At 38.1% G+C, this 22,035-nt stretch overlaps 1 protein-coding gene across 1 annotated transcript in view; it reads left to right on the forward strand.

The window, feature by feature from the left end:
• LOC149926606 (BDNF/NT-3 growth factors receptor-like) overlaps positions 1-22,035 on the forward strand; it is a 102,338-nt gene that overhangs the window by 56,447 nt on the left and 23,856 nt on the right. The window contains exons 8-11 of the mRNA XM_090158401.1: positions 4,556-4,666; positions 9,038-9,171; positions 16,293-16,641; positions 19,085-19,412. Of these exons, the coding sequence (XP_090014527.1) occupies positions 4,556-4,666; positions 9,038-9,171; positions 16,293-16,641; positions 19,085-19,412 (922 nt within the window). The remainder of the gene's footprint in view (positions 1-4,555; positions 4,667-9,037; positions 9,172-16,292; positions 16,642-19,084; positions 19,413-22,035) is intronic.

Below are 22,035 nucleotides of genomic sequence, written 5' to 3' on the forward strand. Positions count from 1 at the left end.
ACCCCATAAGAGGACGATTTTAAATACTAGAAATATTACCAGATGGCGCCAACAGTCTGAAACGTACTAATTTTAAACCATAGAGATAGAAAATAAGTAGAGGCCCAGACAGCGGAAAAAAAGAGCCGCTTTCTGTTATGGAAATTTCATCCCCCCCCCCCGTGGCATGCGTTATAGGGAAGAAGCACGTAGCGCCACCACACCGTTCTGGAGGAACTAGAAATCGTCGCCTGAAAGCAAAATCCACGTAACTATATACACAAGTCTTAAGAAGTTACGTGGATTTTGCAATGACATCGTAGCAAAGAGTATGGAGGTAATAGAGATAAAACAACCGGGAGAGATCCGCAACGAATCGTTCACCCGAATTTCTACTAACCTTGACGTTCACCACCGAGGGGGTTGACAATGGGGAAAAACCTCTGGAAACCGAGCTTCAAAATAGCTACCGCAGCGCCATTTCGGGATTCTTGTCCTACTTTTCGTTTTGAAACTTTTGGTAGATTTCACTTTGCCATATTTGAGATCTAAATTCATTTTCAAATTAAAAAGGTACTCTAAGAAAAGATCAAGCGCTATCAAAGAATTCTCTTTGGCGCTATTGTTGCAATTAAATTTGTGCATTTTCGATTGCGAAGAATCCCGAAATGGCGCTGCGGTAACTATTTTGAAGCTCGGTTTCCAGAGGTTTTTCCCCATTGCCAGCCCCCTCGGTGGTGAACGTTTCCTTGCGGACCTCTCCCGGTTGTTTTATCTCTATTACCTCCATACTCTTTGATCGTAGAGCCCAGCTGGTTGCCACAAAGGGAGTTTAGTTTCTTAGATGGCCGAATGTGGCGCCACGTATTTTCTTCCCTATAACGCATAGCTCGTGAAGGGGGATAGCAACGCGGAACAAACCCTCAGATTTCATTGGGCCTCTACTTATTTTCTATCTCTATGTTTTAAACACTCTAAAAATTGTGATAAATATAATTTTTTTTTGTTTATTTTTATAACTAATTTTTCGCGAATTGACTTATAAGCTTAAAGTGTTGGTTGCACGAAATTTTAGCTATGGCTAATTAATGACTCATTAGAAAGAGCAAACATTTTATAGCAAGTACAGAAAATGTCATCAAAATCGGTTAAGTGGTCTTTGAATTATTATAAAAAGAAGTCGAAATGGTGGAAATCGAGTTTTTCGGCGAATTTCCAGACTTTTAAAATTCTTATGCGAAGCGTATCATTGGCTAATTGTCTGTAATACATTTCTTTACATCTGGGATTAAAAGCGGGTTGATTTAACACGCAGGAAAAAGTCCTACGCGGTAGTTATTAGCTGAAAACTATTCGTGAGTTCTGAACCGTTAAGAGAACGGCCTAGGACTGAGCTGTAACGTCACGCAAAAGTTCTGGATAGTTCAGAACTTTTGTACGAATAGTTGTGATTCGTACGATTTGACGTACGCATCCCGATGTGCAGACGAATTTTAGAGATTTCAACCTTGAGTTCCGACCAGTACTTGCTCTTGAGCAGGTACCATTTAGAACGGTTCCGAACGGTTCAACAAGAGGTTCTTGTCTGCGAATAGTTTGCATTTGGGTAGTTCTAGAATTTTTTTTGCCGAATAGTGCGCATGGGGACTGGTTGAACGGTTCAGAACTCACGAATAGTTTTCAGCTACTGAAATAGGCATACACAAGCCTACGTAGTAGAAAAACGATATGAAACCGAAGGCTCCTTGTAAATTCTTTTTGAAACGTGGGGTCGCGCTCCGCGCAGCGCGTCCGTAATTTTTTTTATTTTTATTTCGATAATAAGCCTAATATTATGATTGAAAACCTCTGGTTTGAAAACTTCTACAAGTAAACAGAATCCCTCCACTTCAGTTCCTTCTATTTTAGGAATAAAACAACATTGATTTGCCCCAAATTGCTCGTGCTACCACGGCCAACTTTGATTTCTCGCGCATCTCTCGCGCTACAGCGGCCATCTCATTCGTTGACGTTTCTGTGTTAACCTATGAGCAAAAGATGTGTATGACGTCAGTGCCCCTAGCGGATTATTATTTTTAGAATAGTTTTTACATTGAAGACAATATAACCACCGAGCGTGGCGCTGACCTCCTACACATTATAGTACAGTTTATAGGGGGAAAATCCTTGCTCGTGGAATTTCGACGAATGTGTTTGCCGTAGTAGCGCGAACAGCGCGTGATCAAAGTTGGCCGTGGTGTTACGGAGGAGAGAAATTCGCCGAAGATTTCAGGATTTTGGGGAGCGAAAAAGGTCAGTTTCGGACTCAAAGTTAATACACTTAGGCTTGGCAATTTGTTTCGACAATGACATTTTTGGAAAGAGAACGTCCTGGGCTTCAAAACAAGCCCGCATTCATTCGTTTTTATTACTATCGATTTTTCGTGCAACCAACACTTTAACAAAAATCACTTAACATAGAGTTAAAAGTGGTTTTTCTGCATATTAAATATAATGTTTATTCATTTCCCGCCCAAAAGGTTTTAATTGGCGCCATCTCGTGGTTTCACTCAAAATGCGTGTTCCCGTTTAAGCAAATTGCGTATTGGTCTTTTGACGTCCGAAAACGATATTAGAGAGTTTCAGCAATCTATTTCCAGCGAAGTATGTTTCAAATAGGATACTGATAAATTAACGTTGCCAAATGCACCAACAACAGCTTTCTAACTTTGAAAAAAATATGGTGTGAAGCAGCCCCGTCTTTAGACCTTTTGGGGCCCTGGGCTAAATTATTTATCAAGACCTTTGCGATCCCCAACGGTCAGTCTTTGTATGTCCGTTGTCTAAATTCAACTACACAATAATCAAACCAAAACGTTTAATTTCAAAAGTGTAACATAGACCTACTGAAAATAAGATTTTTACTGACAGTGACTCGCTGTTAGGATTAGAAATTGTTGGTACCGTATGATGCGCGATGTGGCGATAAGTCAAATTACCACCCTCCTACGCATTGTAACCCGGCCACCTGAATTAAGGGCTTCAAAAGTCGCATGATGACTTAGGCCTAAGGTGGTGCCTTGGGTATTAGCCTAGCTGATTATTATTTTTTATTTTATTTTTTTAGATAGATAATATTAAATGAGCATAAATAATATTTAACCAACTAAACCCTTATCCCTAGAGTAGAGGCTGTATGGCTGGTTTTTCCGGGGCCCCAAAACTCGCTGGGGGCCCTGGGTTGTAGCCCATTTAGCCCATGCCTTAAGACGGCCCTGGTGTGAAGGCAATGCATTTAGAAAAAGTGGTCTAAAAAAGGGCCTTTGTTTTTAGTTTCACTTGTCTTCTGCTTTTTCAAATGCCGGGTTCCTGTGTCCCAACGTTCCCAACGTCAGATAAATTTATCGGATCCGGCGTAGACGTTCGGGTTCGGGTAGCAATGCGTTGGAGGGTAGTGACAAGCCTTTTACGCCTCGCGAACCTAAAGCTCCCTACACTCACTATATTACCGTTAACCTGAACAAGTTTTTCTGTACGGTGAAACTGAAGAGTTCCGGGGAAAACCCCTTAAACCAGTGGGGAGAGAACTTGCAAACTCAATAGCCGATAGCATAAATTGCAAGGTATACTGGGTAAAATTTCTTCCGGGAAACATTTGAGCGCCATCAAACGGTAGAAACTTTTAAAAATAGTCACGTGGTTATAAAATTGCTTTAAAGTTTACCGTTAAACCACGACTTCCAGCTACAATAAATAAATCTTCAAAAGTTTAAGTCATACTATGTATTTAAATATTTAGTTTTAGTTGAAAAAAAAGATTAATTTGTTAAACTTAATTTAACGACGACTCGGACATTAGTAATATTATTGTGATAGTGATGTAAAAACACGTTTTTAACCTAAGCTTAGTGACGCAGCCCCTATGTTTTGACCACGGCCAACCCCGATCGCGGAAGCGCCTTATAGAAGTTGGCAATGCTATGACGAATTTCCGGGAACATTTTAACAAGTTAGCTAACATCAAAACAATTTATGCTATCGCCTATTAGTTGTTCGGAGTTTTCACCCAGTGCCACAAGCTGGGATCGAACCCATTGAATTGGGAATAATACTGCTAGAATTACAATTACGATTTCGGTTGCCATGGTTAAGCGGGACCTGTTCTGTGAAGACTGTACGAAATTTATCTTTATAATTAGGAGGTAGCGCCATCTATATTTTGTAAAGTTATATATTATATTATAAAATAAATAATTAACAGCTAACTCACTGTAACTTGTGTTAAAAAGGATCGTGTGGACAGAATAAAATTGTTTTAAACAACTTCAAAGGTTTCTTTGTTACGAGAAATCATACATTTCAATTTCGCGTCAGATTCGCGCAAAAATTCAATTGCCATATAGTGGCCACCACCAGAGAAAGATGCCGCCACGGTAGACCGATAAAGTTGATAAAGTATCCTTATTGAACGAAATTGGTCCCGCGCCAGCCAGATTTAGTTGTACCTCTATTTATTCCCAACTCAATGATCGAACCCGGCGAAAGTGCTAACCTCTCCGCCAACCTAATGATTTACGTTACTTCACGTTCTCGATAGGGTTCCTGGAGTTTCTTCGAGCGACGCACGCCAACGAAGGCCTGTACACTCTGGTGGCGAGGAACAAATACGGCGAGCACAACGATTCCATGGAAGCCCGTTTCCACGACCGTAAGATCGTTTTCTCTCATCTCATCCTCTTTCCTCTTTCACCTTCTCTCGAATTTAATTCGTTCATCCGAGTCGAATGGAAATGCTAATCGTCCAATTAAACGTTCTTCGCGATGCCATCTCAGCTGCCGAGGACAGATTTTCATATTCTGGCCATTTTACACCCATTCATTATTCTTCCGTTACCTTCCTTTGGCGGGAAATCGTTTATTGAAATTCAAATACGATTCTTTGTTGATCGATCAAATAGGGTCTCTACGCTAGAGCCGTCGAAATTACTCGGCCGTTTTTCATTTACGGTTTTGGCATTTGAGGTGTTTCATTTACCGATTCAATGGCATTGAGCAGATTTATTTCTGTATACAATTTCAAGAGATTTTAAAATGTTTTTAAAATTAGGGCTAGTACGGGTGGTAGGGGAAGTTATTTAAAGCGAGTGGTGGCCAGTGGCGGTGCTAGGGGGTAGGCCAAGTAGGCCACTGCCTACCTTCAAATTTCAAGGGGGCCCCAAAATCATCCTATAAATTGATCTAGAAAGGGCCTCAAAATACTCCAAAGATATAAAATTCGCTAAAAGAGGCAATAGGCGAATGTCATTAATTCCTGATATAAAATGTATAACGAAAAAGTGATATTTGAGTCTTTCATTGTAAAATTTATTCCAGGAACCAAGTATATTAAAAGGTTTTAATCGTAATTTTTGATTCAAGCATTTCGTTGAAAATGGGGGGGGGGGGGGGGGCATTTATTTGGTTTGCCTACCCTGGTGAAAATTCCTGGCGCCGCCACTGGTGGTGGCTCCAAAGAAAACCTTTCTGGAATTTCGGAGTACCCAGAAAGAAATTACTCGAAATTCTTTAAAAATACTTAATGTATGTTATGGTAATATTTACCTTTATTTTGTTCAGTCGAAAATATTTTATTCCCTGTAGTTACGCTTTGGAAATCCCCACCAATCGGACTTAATACGATAGGTGATTTTACAACGACCCCTATTGAGCGATCGAGCTACTAAACTAGAGCCGCCATTTGCTTTAATTTAAAATTTCCATTTTAGGCTCTGTCAAATCTGCACTTCGTTATACCAAGAATGTATTTATTTATATTTAGGAAGAATGATTATGTTGCGACAATCGCCGGGCACGTTGAACGCCTTTCCCCCGTCTCGCGCGGGGGGGGAAGACAAAACGTCACTGGCGTTTGATTACCATCGCGTTAGGTGACGTAAATTTTAAGCAGCCAATGAAATACCGGGACTATTCGTTTTATTTTAAGCGGAGGAGCGTACTGGGGGGACCAACGGGTGGATTGAGAGAAAGGCTAAAAACCGTCTTGACATAGACATTCTCCCTAGGTATAAATAAATACATTTTGGTTATACTATGATAAGATTTGTTTAACGGAATCTTCTATGAACGAATCCTCTTGGCCACTAAGCGCGGGAAAAGCTCACGTGTCCCAATATATTGCAATAGTACAGCCATAAGTAACGTAAGAAACATAAGTATGACAGTTCCTATTCTCAAAACGCTTATTTTTAAATGATATTCTGTTTCGCCAATGACCGCGTAAATCATTTTATGGTTAAAGACTGACAACTCTTCGGTAAAGCTTAGTTTCCACTGGGCATAAATCCACCGAAAAACGGACGAAAACCTGAAAATTTTTACGGCGGCCGTCAACGAAAACGGATTTTCGGCGGACGAAAGCCAATTTCAATTTTTTTCGCCCGTAAAGTTTTACGTAGCCAATAACGGCTCTCAAAAAATTCACGTGACTTCTAGACCATTTCCTCTACCTGCAGCATCGCGGCCAAGGTAGCCAAGCCGGCAAAGTCGAACAGATGGAAAAATGTAAATAATGAAAAACTATTAGAAATTGTTAGAAAAAGACCGATATTATATGACACAAGTCATTTTGACTACAAAAATCTGATCAGGCCTACAATTTATCGAACAGTCAAGGTGACATTCGAAAGAACATACATGGAAATATTATCACGTAAATTTTTTATTAAATTGATATTTTTCAACAAGGCTTAGCTAAAATAGCTTTCTCTGTCACCAAACCACTTTTCGAGGATTAAATTATTAAAATATCCCTGTACTTCGCGTTTTCGAAGAATTTCTCGAATCCAACATCTTTTCTTATATTTTAGTTTCTTCTTCAAAATATGGGTCGCTAAAAAAATAGTAGGTAGATTACAATTATGAGATTAGCTCGAATCGAGTCATTTCTTCTGGGAACCATTTTCCTTTCTACATACAAAATATCGGCCGTACTACATCCAAAAATATCAGCCGTAAAATATTTCCGTGAAAATGCCAAATCGTCACGAAACCGAAAACGAAATATTTTTGTTACGAAAAACGAAAAATTCCCGACGAAAAATATGCCCAGTGGAAACTAAGCTTTCGTTACTAGTCTTTGGAACAGTCAGATAACGACGGGCGAAATTCGCCACCGCCAGCCTTTTTTTCCCGGATCAACTAAGGCTTACAGAAAATCAAAACGCTTTTACAAGTAAAAATAATGGTTACTTTGGAAAAATTGTGATGAAATATTGAAATGAAACGTAAAATTGTCTATTCGCTTCGTTACTGAAACAATTTTTCGCTCGTATTTATCGCCATCAACGTAAATAATTTTGCGTAACTAGGGTAGCATTAACGGAAATCTGTCAGTGTCATGCTTACTCGTATTATGTTATTTATGGTAGAACCCGAGACTCTTATACACTTTCAGCCCTAGAAGTCAACCAACAGCGCCCCTAATGGCAAAAACATCAATCTCGTGTATCGAACGGCCTTTACAAATGATAGATGATATTTCTGTTTTTGGCCGTATCAACAATATCGCGTTGTTGAACCACTAGGGGTCAGCGTTCGGATAAGAAATTTTCTGTTCATTTCTTTTATATCCATATCCGAAAATTATCCGAATAAAAACTTATTTGTTGCGTATTAAATCGTATAATAGTCGCAAATAATATCCATAAATAAACAGTTAATCGAATTTTTATGATAAATTGAAATTTTGGTGGATAATTTATCCGTTTCCCTGAGCTCTGTGAACCACGAAAATAAAGACGTCTTTGCACTCAGGCCCGTAGCCAGGATTTTTCAGTTGAGGGGGTCCGGCAAATTCTTAAGGGGGCACCCTTAAAAATCCATTTCTTTCCTAAGACCTATGAGGCTAAGACTACTTCCAAATGAGCTTATAGGTCCGCACGGGCCACACTGGCGTTTTGCATGGGAACACGTGGTTTCAATAGATATAAATTAAATCTATATAAAAGGTAAATCGAAGTTGAATTTCCAATCAGATTAGTTTGGTCTTAATTTTATTGTGTTTTTACCACACATGTATCCATACTTGGACTTACAATGACTTGATTAATCTCACGCGAGTCGATAGCGAATCTAAAATGGTGTAAGCTGAGAACAAATTGAGAACGTTCTATTGTTGTGAACCATAGAACGTCACGACACGGAGGAAATAAAGGAAATAAGCAGCAGTTAGTATACTTCGATGACTAGTTTCGCGTCTAAACAGGCGCATCTTCAGGTCTAAATTCTAGAGTCGGCAACAATCTGGAGCAGAAAATAGATTAAAGTTGCCGACTCTAGAGTTTAGATCTGAAGATGCGCCTGTTTAGACGCGAAACTAGTCATCTTCAGTAAAACCTTGTTTTAACTAACTTCATTTCGTAAATAAAGTTGTTTTAACTGATTAATTTGATTGAATAATAATAATAATTATTATAATATAATAATATCTCGTATTCCTTTCGAGAGATGGCGCTCTAGACCTGAAAATCCAGATGGGGCCTATAAGTTGCAGCCCCAAGTTCTTACTTACCTAAATTAGTTCTTGGTGCAGGCTACCGTATGGAAATTTTGGTTTTCTTCAATTTAATCTCTAAACTCAGCTCCTGTCCTCGCATTTTGCCAAATAATCTAATCTCGGACTCGAATTACTTTCTTTGAAAATTCTTTTCTCATCCGATCTCGGTTTACGAGAGTAATAAAATACTCTCCTTTCATTATAATGGTCACTTTGCCGAAACTCATCTCATGTTGCTCGCTTTTGATAGTTGGGAGGTCCTCAGTGCAATGTCGGTTTACCAAATGGGCTCAAAGATTACGTAGAAAATAATTAAAAATTACTAAAACATTATATTTAAGGGCTTTTTAATTAAATTGCGCCTAGGGCTTCAAAGAAACATAACCTCACACTGTCTCACAGGTATGATTCTTAGGTACCTGAATACATTTTTTTCATAATATCGTAAAAAATATTCTACTTCTGGTTTGATTTGTTTACGTCAATCGCTGTATACTAATTAATGTACGAACTGATTAATTTCAGCGGAAAATCACCCACATAACATCAACTCGAAAAGTATTCCTAATTATGCAGCTCCGAAGTTCCCTCGTCCGGTGACCATCAAGAGAGTGGCGGAGAATCGCATCTCGAACGAGGACAACATACTCCTGCATCCGGTAAAATTGCCTTCTCTCTTCTTCCCCCGGAGTACTCCCACCCCCATTAAACCACCGGAAATAGCATTTTGGGATAGTTTGGAGTGTTAAATTTCGTTTTGCAAGGCTAAGCCGTAACCGGTTGTCTCATTTTTCCCAGCTATATTTATAATAATAAATTGTTTTTTCACGGGTGACACTGACTCTACCGGTTTTGGATTTGCAGGGTCATTTATCTTTATTTTTGACCCTAACATGAGTGGTATTTTTCAGTAACGTCGCTCGGATTTAAAATTTTGGGGGTCCTAATTTGGTCAAATATTTAAGAATCAGCTAGGTTAATACCCAAGTCCTCGAATTAATAAAAATAATAATCAGCTAGGCTAATACCCAAGGCACCACCTTAGGCCTAAGTCATCAAGCGACTTTTGAAGCCATTAATTCAGGTGGCCGGGTTACGATGCGTAGGAGGGTGGTGGCAAGACCCGCATGCCACGCGAGCCAACAGCTCCCTACACTAACTATTACCGTTAACCTCAACAAGTTTTTATGGAAGGGGAAACCGAAGATCAAGATCTCGGGGGGAACCCCTTAAACCAGCAGGGATAAACAAATATCAGAAAAATGTCCGTATTTGATGATTAATTTAGAAATCTAGTCGTTCTATAAAACGGTTTAAGCGTTTACTTGATTTCTAGTTTCACTAAAACCAGGTTTTAACATTTATGTTAAAAATATGTATATCAAAGGTATTTTATTTATCAAAGCTTTACTCAGATCCCGATTTTAAAAGGACATAGTCCTTTAAAAATCCTTTTAGTTTTATTTCAACAGTAATGAAACCATTTTAAATTCGTAACTTAACTTTTAATGCAAATTTAATGGCTTTTAGATATTCATTTATAAAACCGTATACCTACCTAACCTAGTATTATTGGAGTCTATTTCAAAAATATCAGGTGGTGGCTTGTAATTCGGGATAATTTTGACAAATCGATTGAAACATAACTAGTACACGGCTTTGTGTGTTCCGAAGTTACAACTTTGAAGCGTCTCCTAAACCCATTTCTAGTTAAAAGCAGCGGTAATTAACGGAAGAATGGACGTTTGCTTGTAATAGCGACATAAGGGCTTTCAGCTGCTAATTGCTCGACCACCGTCTTCGAAATCCGAACAATCTTTCGGAAATAATATATTGCAAACGGAGAAAACATAAGTAGGCCTCAGCGTAAAACTTTCATTTCTTGAAAAATAACGCGGTGTAAGTTAACCGGGGTAAAATATATTTGTATAGACCAGTTCCGTTTTCAAGGAATTACTTTGAAGAGGTCCTTGAAATCCCCGAAGAGCCAGAGCCACTTCGAATAACAACTTCACACGAGATCTCCGATGCACAAATATTTCTCATATTTCCATTTCATTAATGGATTTATTGCGTTTTTTGATGTATCCAATAATTCTCAATTTTCCGATATTTCAAAATGTTTCTAAAATTTCCGATACTTCTCAATATTCTCAAACATTTTTCATTATCCTAAAACATTTTTCAATATCCTCAAACATTTTTCAATATTCTCAAACATTTTTCAATATTCTCAAACATTTCTCAATATTCTCAAACATTTCTCAATATTCTCAAACATTTCTCAATATTCTCAAACATTTCTCAATATTCTCAAACATTTCTCCATATTCTCAAACATTTCTCAATATTCTCATACATTTCTCAATATTCTCAAGCATTTCTCCATATTCTCAAACATTTCTCAATATTCTCAAACATTTCTCCATATTCTCAATATTTTCAAACCTTTCTCAATATTCTCAAACCTTTCTCAATATTCTCTAACCTCTCTCAATATTCTCAAACATTTTTCAATATTTTCAATCATTTCTCAATACTGCTCAAACATTTCCAATACTTCTCAAACATATCCAATTATTTTCAGACATTTCCAATACTTCTCAGACATTTCCAATGCTTCTCAAACTTTTCTCCATATTCTCCATATTCTCAAACATTTCTCAATATTCTCAAACATTTCTCAATATTCTCAAACCTTTCTCAATATTCTCAAACATTTCTCAATTTTCTCAAACCTTTCTCAATATTCTGAAACCTTTCTCAATATTTTCAAACATTTCTCAATACTGCTCAAACATTTCTCAATATTCTCAAACATTTCTCCATATTCTCAATATTCTCAAACCTTTCTCAATATTCTCAAACATTTCTCAATTTTCTCAAACCTTTCTCAATATTCTCAAACATTTCTCAATTTTCTCAAACCTTTCTCAATATTCTAAAACCTTTCTCAATATTCTCAAACATTTCTCAATATTCTCAAACCCTCTCAATATTCTTAAACCTTTCTCAATATTCTCAAACCTTTCTCAATATTCTCAAACCTTTCTCAATATTCTCAAACCTTTCTCAATATTCTCTAACCTCTCTCAATATTCTCAAACATTTTTCAATATTTTCAAACATTTCTCAATACTGCTCAAACATTTCCAATACTTCTCAAACATATCCAATTCTTTTCAGACATTTCCAATACTTCTCAGACATTTCCAATGCTTCTCAAACATTTCCAGTACTTCTCAAACATTTCTCAATATCCTCAAACATCTCTCAATATTCTCAAACATTTCTCAATACTTCTCAAACCTTTCTCAATATTTTCGAACATATCCAATACTTCTCAAACATTTTTCAATACTTCTCAAACCTTTCTCAATATTTTCCAACATATCCAATACTTCTCAAACATTTCCAAACAGGCCCAAATCATCTAGTGACTTCTAATGTGGTTAAATCAGGTGGCCGGGTTCAGGGCCGTGTTTAGAGGTCTCGCGGCCCCGGGCGAAATGCATGGGCGAAACTGACAAGGAGACGACCCGAGGTGTTACACACCGATTTCGTTCAAACTCGGGGGATTGGTAGACCTTCATGTAACTTGAAAAATCCTAAAGGGAATTTATTCAATGGGCAACGGTTTTGCCATGGCAACGAAAAATGTTTTTGACAACATAAAATGGAAATTTTTCCTATTTAAGCCATATCTGTTCATTTTCACCCATTTGGTCCAAATTGATCGAAATGTGATCAATTTTGATTTTTTTTCGTCAATTTTGAACAATTTTTTTATAATTTTGGTATTTTAATTTTTTTTTTAAATGTTTCACTGGGGGGGGGGGGGACCCATGGAATCGGTCAAAATCCCATGCTATTTTCAATGGGAAAATGTCCATTTTATGTTGTCAAAACGATTTTTCGTTGCCATGACAAACCCGTTGCCCATTGAATAAATTCCCTTTAGGATTTTTCAAGTTACATGAAGGTCTACCAATCCCTCGAGTGTGTAACACCTCGGGTCGTCTCCTTGTGAGTGTAGCGGCCCTCCGGTATATACGCCCCTATTGGAAAATTTTAGCGACCCTGGGCGACCGCCCAGCTCGCCTCCCCCTAAGCACGGCCCTGGCCGGGTTATGCACGCTAATGGAAACCAAGCATTTCACATTATCATGAATCTATTTAACCCAAGAATATTTTAACAAAATAGAGCGAACCGTCCGCGAAAAGTAATTTCGCGGTTATTTTGCTTCCGTAAACTATCTGGCGCTAAAGTGACATCATTTCCGAATTCGTTCTTATTGGCTTACAAACGTAAATCACTCGTGTGGCGCGAAAATAGTTTCCACGCCACGTTGTCTCGGAGTGTACCGTGATTAGAGATAGAGTTGAATATACATGGCTTAAATAGATTTATGACATTATTAAGCTTATTTTCCACGGACGTCATAATGTATTTTGTAAGTGCCGAGATTTAAATTCGCGTGCTATTGAAAACTAAGCTTACCTCAACTTTGGAACGTGCCAAGTGTTAATACTCGTAAAATAAAATACATTACTACGCACGCTAGTGCGAACTAAGCATTACCCTACTTTGGAACGCACAAAGTGTAAACGCTCGTAAAATAAAATACATTACTATGAACACTAGTGGAAACTAAAGCTTACCTCAACTTTGGAACGTACAAAGTGTTAACGCTCGTAAAGTAAAATACATAAATCCGCGAGCTAGTGGAAACTAAGCTTAACTCAACTTTGGAACGTACCAAGTGTTAACGCTCGTAAAGTAAAATACATAAATCCGCGAGCTAGTGGAAACTAAGCTTACCTCAACTTTGGAACGTACAAAGTGTTAACGCTCGTAAAGTAAAATACATAAATCCGCGAGCTAGTGGAAACTAAGCTTACCTCAACTTTGGAACGTACAAAGTGTTAACGCTCGTAAAGTAAAATACATAAATCCGCGAGCTAGTGGAAACTAAGCTTACCTCAACTTTGGAACGTACAAAGTGTTAACGCTAGTAAAGTAAAATACATAAATCCGCGAGCTAGTGGAAACTAAGCTTACCTCAACTTTGGAACGTACAAAGTGTTAACGCTCGTAAAGTAAAATACATAAAACCGCGAGCTAGTGGAAACTAAGCTTACCTCAACTTTGGAACGTACAAAGTGTTAACGCTAGTAAAGTAAAATACATAAATCCGCGAGCTAGTGGAAACTAAGCTTACCTCAACTTTGGAACGTACAAAGTGTTAACGCTCGTAAAGTAAAATACATAAATCCGCGAGCTAGTGGAAACTAAGCTTACCTCAACTTTGGAACGTACAAAGTGTTAACGCTAGTAAAGTAAAATACATAAATCCGCGAGCTAGTGGAAACTAAGCTTACCTCAACTTTGGAACGTACAAAGTGTTAACGCTCGTAAAGTAAAATACATAAATCCGCGAGCTAGTGGAAACTAAGCTTACCTCAACTTTGGAACGTACAAAGTGTTAACGCTAGTAAAGTAAAATACATAAATCCGCGAGCTAGTGGAAACTAAGCTTACCTCAACTTTGGAACGTACAAAGTGTTAACGCTCGTAAAGTAAAATACATAAATCCGCGAGCTAGTGGAAACTAAGCTTACCTCAACTTTGGAACGTACAAAGTGTTAACGCTAGTAAAGTAAAATACATAAATCCGCGAGCTAGTGGAAACTAAGCTTACCTCAACTTTGGAACGTACAAAGTGTTAACGCTCGTAAAGTAAAATACATAAATCCGCGAGCTAGTGGAAACTAAGCTTACCTCAACTTTGGAACGTACAAAGTGTTAACGCTAGTAAAGTAAAATACATAAATCCGCGAGCTAGTGGAAACTAAGCTTACCTCAACTTTGGAATATACAAAGTGTTAACGCTCGTAAAGTAAAATACATAAATCCGCGAGCTAGTGGAAACTAAGCTTACCTCAACTTTGGAACGTACAAAGTGTTAACGCTAGTAAAGTAAAATACATAAATCCGCGAGCTAGTGGAAACTAAGCTTACCTCAACTTTGGAACGTACAAAGTGTTAACGCTAGTAAAGTAAAATACATAAATCCGCGAGCTAGTGGAAACTAAGCTTACCTCAACTTTGGAACGTACAAAGTGTTAACGCTCGTAAAGTAAAATACATAAATCCGCGAGCTAGTGGAAACTAAGCTTACCTCAACTTTGGAACGTACAAAGTGTTAACGCTAGTAAAGTAAAATACATAAATCCGCGAGCTAGTGGAAACTAAGCTTACCTCAACTTTGGAACGTACAAAGTGTTAACGCTAGTAAAGTAAAATACATAAATCCGCGAGCTAGTGGAAACTAAGCTTACCTCAACTTTGGAACGTACAAAGTGTTAACGCTAGTAAAGTAAAATACATAAATCCGCGAGCTAGTGGAAACTAAGCTTACCTCAACTTTGGAATATACAAAGTGTTAACGCTCGTAAAGTAAAATACATAAATCCGCGAGCTAGTGGAAACTAAGCTTACCTCAACTTTGGAACGTACAAAGTGTTAACGCTAGTAAAGTAAAATACATAAATCCGCGAGCTAGTGGAAACTAAGCTTACCTCAACTTTGGAACGTACAAAGTGTTAACGCTAGTAAAGTAAAATACATAAATCCGCGAGCTAGTGGAAACTAAGCTTAACTCAACTTTGGAACGTACCAAGTGTTAACGCTCGTAAAGTAAAATACATTACTACGCACGCTAACTAGTGGGAACTAAGCTTACCTCAACTTTGGAACGTACCAAGTGTTAACGCTCGTAAAGTAAAATGCATTACTACGCACGCTAGTGGGAACTAAGAATTACCCTACTTTGGAACGTACAAAGTGTTAACGCTCGTAAAGTAAAATACATAAATCCGCGAGCTAGTGGAAACTAAGCTTACCTCAACTTTGGAACGTACAAAGTGTTAACGCTAGTAAAGTAAAATACATAAATCCGCGAGCTAGTGGAAACTAAGCTTACCTCAACTTTGGAATATACAAAGTGTTAACGCTCGTAAAGTAAAATACATAAATCCGCGAGCTAGTGGAAACTAAGCTTACCTCAACTTTGGAACGTACAAAGTGTTAACGCTAGTAAAGTAAAATACATAAATCCGCGAGCTAGTGGAAACTAAGCTTACCTCAACTTTGGAACGTACAAAGTGTTAACGCTAGTAAAGTAAAATACATAAATCCGCGAGCTAGTGGAAACTAAGCTTAACTCAACTTTGGAACGTACCAAGTGTTAACGCTCGTAAAGTAAAATACATTACTACGCACGCTAACTAGTGGGAACTAAGCTTACCTCAACTTTGGAACGTACCAAGTGTTAACGCTCGTAAAGTAAAATGCATTACTACGCACGCTAGTGGGAACTAAGAATTACCCTACTTTGGAACGTTCAAAGTTTTAATGCTCATAAAATATAAAATATAAAATATACAATATACAATATACAATATACAATATACAATATACAATATACAATATACAATATACAATATACAATATACAATATACAATATAAAATGTAAAATGTAAAATGTAAAATATAAAACATGAAATATGAAATATAAAATATGAAATATAAAATATGAAATATAAAATATAAAAATATATGATTAAGTTTAGTTTCCACTGGTGGTTTATGAGCAGAGAAAAGTAGGATGTAAGCGGCAGCAAATCGAACAATTTTTGTCCAACGAAAACTAGGGTCTAATCCATTATCTCGCTGCCAATTAAGTCCGCGCTCTATTTATTTTTCTATTTATTTAGGTTTCTAAATGGACTCTGATCGTGGTGTCGTGCGTGGTAGGCGTCCTTGGCAGCCTCGCCGTGGCCTTCTACTTGCAACGCGGCCGCCGTTGCCAAAGGCTGAAACGAGCCCGAAACCGGCGTCCCTCTTCGAGCGGCAAGGGGGGCGAAGGCGATCGGCGCCGCTCCCCCCGCGCCCTGTTCAGCCCCTGTTGCGGAGCTGCCGAGTGGAACGGATCGGATGAACACGACGGACGGAACCGGAAAAACGATCTCTTAATTAGTCGGGAGAAAATCCCTCTGCACGCGGGAAAAGTGGTCGACAATCCCAGCTATTATCAGGATCAGAGCGCTCTCGTGTGCTCCGCCGGTAAGGACAACCCTGAATCTATTTAAGCCATGAATATTCAATTGGAATACCCTAGGTCAGTCACCTCCGGCGACGCGTGGGGCGGATCCAATTTATAGTGAAGTAGTGGAAGCGTGCTATTTATAAGTGGTCGAAGCTTTAGTTCCTAAAATGGCACGTTATGGTTAGGTTTCCTTTTCGCATTATTTATCACGAATCTATTTAATTAAATGTATTTATTTAATATTATTATTAGGATAGTTATTATTATTATATTATTAGGATAGTTATTATTATTATATTATTAGGATAGTTATTTTTATTATATTATTATGATAGTTATTTTTATTATATTATTATTAGGATAGTTATTATTTTTATTATATTATTAGGATAGTTATTATTTTTATTGTATTATTATATTATATTATTATATTATATTATTATATATTAAATTATTCACCGGAAGCCATTATTAGGATAGTTATTATTTTTATTATATTATTAGGATAGTTAATATTTTTATTATATTATTAGGATAGTTATTATTATTATATGATTATTAGAATAGTTATTATTTTTATTAAGATAGCTATTATTATATGATTATTAGAATAGTTATTATTTTTATATTATTATTAAGATAGTTATTATTATAATAAAATTATAACCGAGTATTTATTATTTAATAATAATAATATGGCAAACACTGACTTAGATTTTCTTCCAAAGTATCACCGAGGCTTAGCCTTTCAGCGATGGCTTTTATGTTTAAATTGTTAAAAACTTCACATACACTCGATAGAATTGCTTTCAAAAGATTGGAGTTACATTCCGTCATTTTGTATTTTTAATCTAGAAATATTTATAACTTTAAACCTTATTTCTAACAAAATAACGCGAACCGTTCGTGAGAGGTCATTTCCCGAATTCGTGGTAATAAACTGTCTTGCGCTAAAGTGACATCATTTCCGAATTCGTTCTTATTGGCTTAAAAAATAGGCTTCGCCCCACGTTGTCTCGGAGTATTCTGTGGCTAATTATAGAGCACAATATTCATGGGTTAAACAGATTTATGGAACAACGCTTTTTGTTTTAATTTTACGGCTGGTTTTTACCTCTCCGAGGGGACTTTGTACCCTAGAAGGGGTTATACAACCACCGTGTCTGTCTGTCTGTCTGTGTGTGGGTGGGTGGGTCTGTCTGTCTGTCAGGCCTGCGAACGCATTTTCGTAAGCAGTTTCTTAGAATCAGGGAAAAGGTTTTGCAAAAGCGCCCTCTTTTTGTCATTGGGTGTAGCATAATTTTTTAATCGGTCGGGATTCGAACCCGAGCCCTCTTGAACGACAGGTGAGCGTTCTACCGCAGAACCACGGATAAAGTTACGCTTCACTGAAAATTAAAAACTCTTCCGAGGAGAGGTTTATTTTGGCTTGCCAACTTGTTAAAAAAACGCAGCAATGGCCAGATAAGGGAAGCAAAGGGGTGGAAGTCCAAAGTCGAGTATAATAAAATTGAATTATGAGTAAAATAAAATTAGATTAATAACCATGTCAGGTATTTGGAATTAGGCGCGTTTAGTTGGAAATCAGGCCCTGAACATTGAGTTAAAATTTTAAAGCTCTAAAGCTAACCGTTCTCGAGTTTTTAGGAACATGACAAATAAATAAATAAATAAATAAATAAATAAATAAAAGGACAAACTTTAAGGTTTATAGTTATAGATTAAAATAAGAAAAACAGAATCCGAACTTGGGTCGAAGGGCTTACCAGTCCCTTTATTATGTACACCGATTACAGCGAGTACAGCCTTTGGTAATGCTAAATCTGTAATCGATTACTAATCACTTTAGTACATTCAAACGAGGGGCTGATCACTATCCGTAATCGGTGTACAAGCCTGTAGCTTTGACTGTACTAAAGTGATTAAGTAGAGAATTTGAGGAAGTGGTTAGCCCCTCGCATTTAAAGTTATGGGCTTGTTCACCGATTACTTGAACTGGATGGGCTCAATAGTGGATTTTGGTATTTACTATTATATTAAATTGTTTGATTTGGTGGTTAATTTTTTTGTCAGAATTGAAATTGAGAGTCTATACAAAAACAAATCGTAGACTTATCATAAACCATTGGGATTTTCGGTGGCGTACCGCTTTTAGTAAAATCAACACTTCGTTATTATAGTGAATAGAGTGTATTCAGGAATCCATACCTCTACTTGGAATGCTTATCGCGGCAGTTTTTCGTCTCGATGTGTCTGACGTTTTTTTTGACGTCACCATGTTAACTTAACAAACAACTACGTGATAGGGGAGCGCGCGCAGAAGGGATTTTGTCTCTCGTAGGCGGGGCCAAAGCCGTCAGAGTAATCTTACCGTACGCGATACGGCAGGATAAGCATTCTAAGTAGAGGTATGGATTCCTGGTTTCTTGTAATAGAGTTTGAGTTTATTGGTTCCGGCAGGAATTCCTCAGATCGCCCGGGAGAAGATCAGCTTCATCCAGGCGTTGGGGGAAGGGGCGTTCGGCCGCGTCTTTCTGGGCACGGTGGATTACTTGAGCCCCGATGAGCCCACCACAATGGTCGCCGTCAAAACGCTCAAAGAATCGGCCGTCGTCGGCGAAGGGCAGCCGGACGAATCGCTGAGGGCCGATTTCTACCGGGAAGCCGAACTGCTCTCTAACTTGAAGCACGGCAACATCGTCCGCTTCTTCGGCATTTCCGTGGACGCCGAGCCTCCCATGATGGTCTTCGAGTACATGGAGAACGGAGACCTCAATGGCTTTCTCAGGTATTATACTTACGACGTAAGACCACTGTGTTTCTCACTTTTAAAGGGGTTGTAGCTTTAGCCGCTAGTGGCGTGACCAAACTAGAGGCCCTCTAAACAGACGTGCCTGATAATTGAATTGGTTGTCTTGATAACGAGTATTTATTCCATTGGTTGTCTGGATAACGTGTATTTATTCCATTGGTTGTCTTGATAACGTGTATTTATTCCATTGGTTGTCTTGATAACGTGTATTTATTCCATTGGTGGCCTTGATTAACGAGTATTTTTGGCTTTAATTGTCTTGAAAGGAATATTCATTCCATTGGTTTTCTCGATAAGGAGTATTTATTCCATTTGTTGTCTTGATATCGAGTATTTATGGATTTGGTTGTCTTGATAATGAGTATTTATTCCATTGGTTGTCTTGATAAGGAGTATTTATTCCATTGGTTGTCTTGATAAGGAGTATTTATTCCATTGGTTGTCTTGATCAACGTATTCTTTATGGAAGACCCCCAACAATTTGAGCAAGAATTCATTAACTAACGCCCGAAATATCTTATGCCATATAATGGAGAGGCCCATAATGGAAGTGTTGGTGTTCCACACCAAATAGCCGCGTTCCTATTCCCTTTAAACATGGCAACAAGCTTTTGTGGGTAAGACTGGAGTAAAAGTTGGATGCGGGGTCCTTGTAAAAGCACTGCCAAATAAAAATTAAATAATTTTAACCAATAGACCATTCTACAGGGTGGAAGCCTCAGCCGTGGTCCAGCCTCGGTACTTCTCCTAGTACATCAGAGTGCTGCGGGTTGAACACTTCTACAGGCGCTGGTATTCCACAAATAGACCAATGGCATAATTAGAAGCGCATCTTTGTCCAATCGCCCGAAAAAGCATTTGGAGGATGCGTTTCTAATTCTCCCATTGGTCTTTTTTTAGACTAGGAAAAGTACCGAGGCTGGACCACGACTGAGGCATCCAATTCTCCCATTGGTCTATTTTTGGCCTACCAGCGCCTGTAGAAGTGTTCCACCCGCAGTACTCTGGTGTACTAAGAGAAGTACTGAGGCTGGACCACGGCTGAGGCTTCCACCCTGCATAAAATACAACATGTGTTTATTTCTTGTGTATAGAGAGGCAGAAGGTTTGGCCCGAATTTTCATGAACCAGGGAGGCTCAATAATGGATTATCTGGCAAAACTGCCAACCTAGTTGTCTGGATAAATAGTGGATTGTTGATCAAAATCCTACTCATTTAACGGTTATAGTTTTACAGAAACCATTATAAACAGTTAATTAACTATATCTCATTGATTTTGTAAATAGCTCAGTTATGGACGTACTATATTTTGAAATATACTATCTTCACGTAGGCTACCTTAGCTATATTTTGAAAATACAGTTTATGGGTGACGTTTCAAAAAATACCAATCAAATAGGAATGAGCATAAGCAGAATTTTTAAACCAAAGAGTAAATAAGTTTGCAAGTCCTACTGAAGTAGCGCTAAGTTGTCTTTGTGAAAGTGTTTTGCATGTTTAGCTAGAAATTTATAGAACGGTCAATTAACCCAACTAGTTTGGAAAAACACCCCTAGTTGGTAAATCAAAGTGGGGTGGCGGAGTGGTTAGCACTTCCGTCTCACAGCCAGAGGATCCGGGTTCGATCCCAACTGGGTGAAAACTTGGAACATCTAATTCCGCATTGAGTTAGCAAGTTCTCTTCTCATTAGGTGGTTTTTTTTTCGCCTGTTTTTTGTTTTTTTGAGCAGGTTTCAAGTGTAGCCATAAGACGTCATTTTACTTCAATTCTGTCTTTACGAAAAAAACCATTTGGAGTAAGAAGGGAGTAGTTAAAGGTTACATATAAAAAGCTTGCCCGTCATGTTTTCGTGAAACGAAATTTAAGCAGACGAATTTTCTATAGAAGCCAGATAACTCCCTCTACACCTCCTTTCGAGGAGGAGTAAAAAGTGTAACCTTAGAGCTCTGGAACAAGCGAACAAAATTCGGGACAGGGTAAATCTTACCCCGAGAACAGGCGAATAAAACGTCTTAGGGTAAAAAGTTTACACTTTTTGTCCCCGGACAAGCGAAAAAAAACCACCTACTGGTTAAGGGGATTCCTCTTCCAAAAACCTTGTTGAGGTTAACGGTAATAGTTAGCTGTTGGCTCGCTTGGCATTAAGGGCTTTCCATCGCCCTCCTACGCATTGTAACCCGGTCACCTGAATAAATAGCTTTAAAAGTCACTTGTAGACTTAGCTGATTATTATTTATTATTATTCTTGTATATCAAAATCTGATGTTAAGCAATTTTGACGAGCCAACGTGTTGACAATGAGATAAAAATTGGGTTGAACAAAAAGGGGACAAACAGCGGCTTAAGAGAACGTCAAAGAAAGCAGCCCGGGAAAGACCCAAGAATAAAAGAGGAATTAGGGTAACGCCGTAGTTTCTAAGAAGCTTTTAAACCATCTAGAAGTTTCAAGGCAATAATCTATTGGTTTTAACAAAAAATTTGCGTACCTCTATCGCGATTCCCAGAAAAATTCTTTCAGTTTTTTCTTAGAAAGGGGAAGACACTAACCCGAGATGTTTGTAGCCGATTTTGTGTTCAAAGTCGGCCGTAATGTAGAC

This window comes from Leiobunum rupestre, chromosome 9 (genome assembly GCF_980474605.1).
Source record: "Leiobunum rupestre chromosome 9, qqLeiRupe1.1.hap1, whole genome shotgun sequence".
NCBI classification, from domain to species: domain Eukaryota; kingdom Metazoa; phylum Arthropoda; class Arachnida; order Opiliones; family Sclerosomatidae; genus Leiobunum; species Leiobunum rupestre.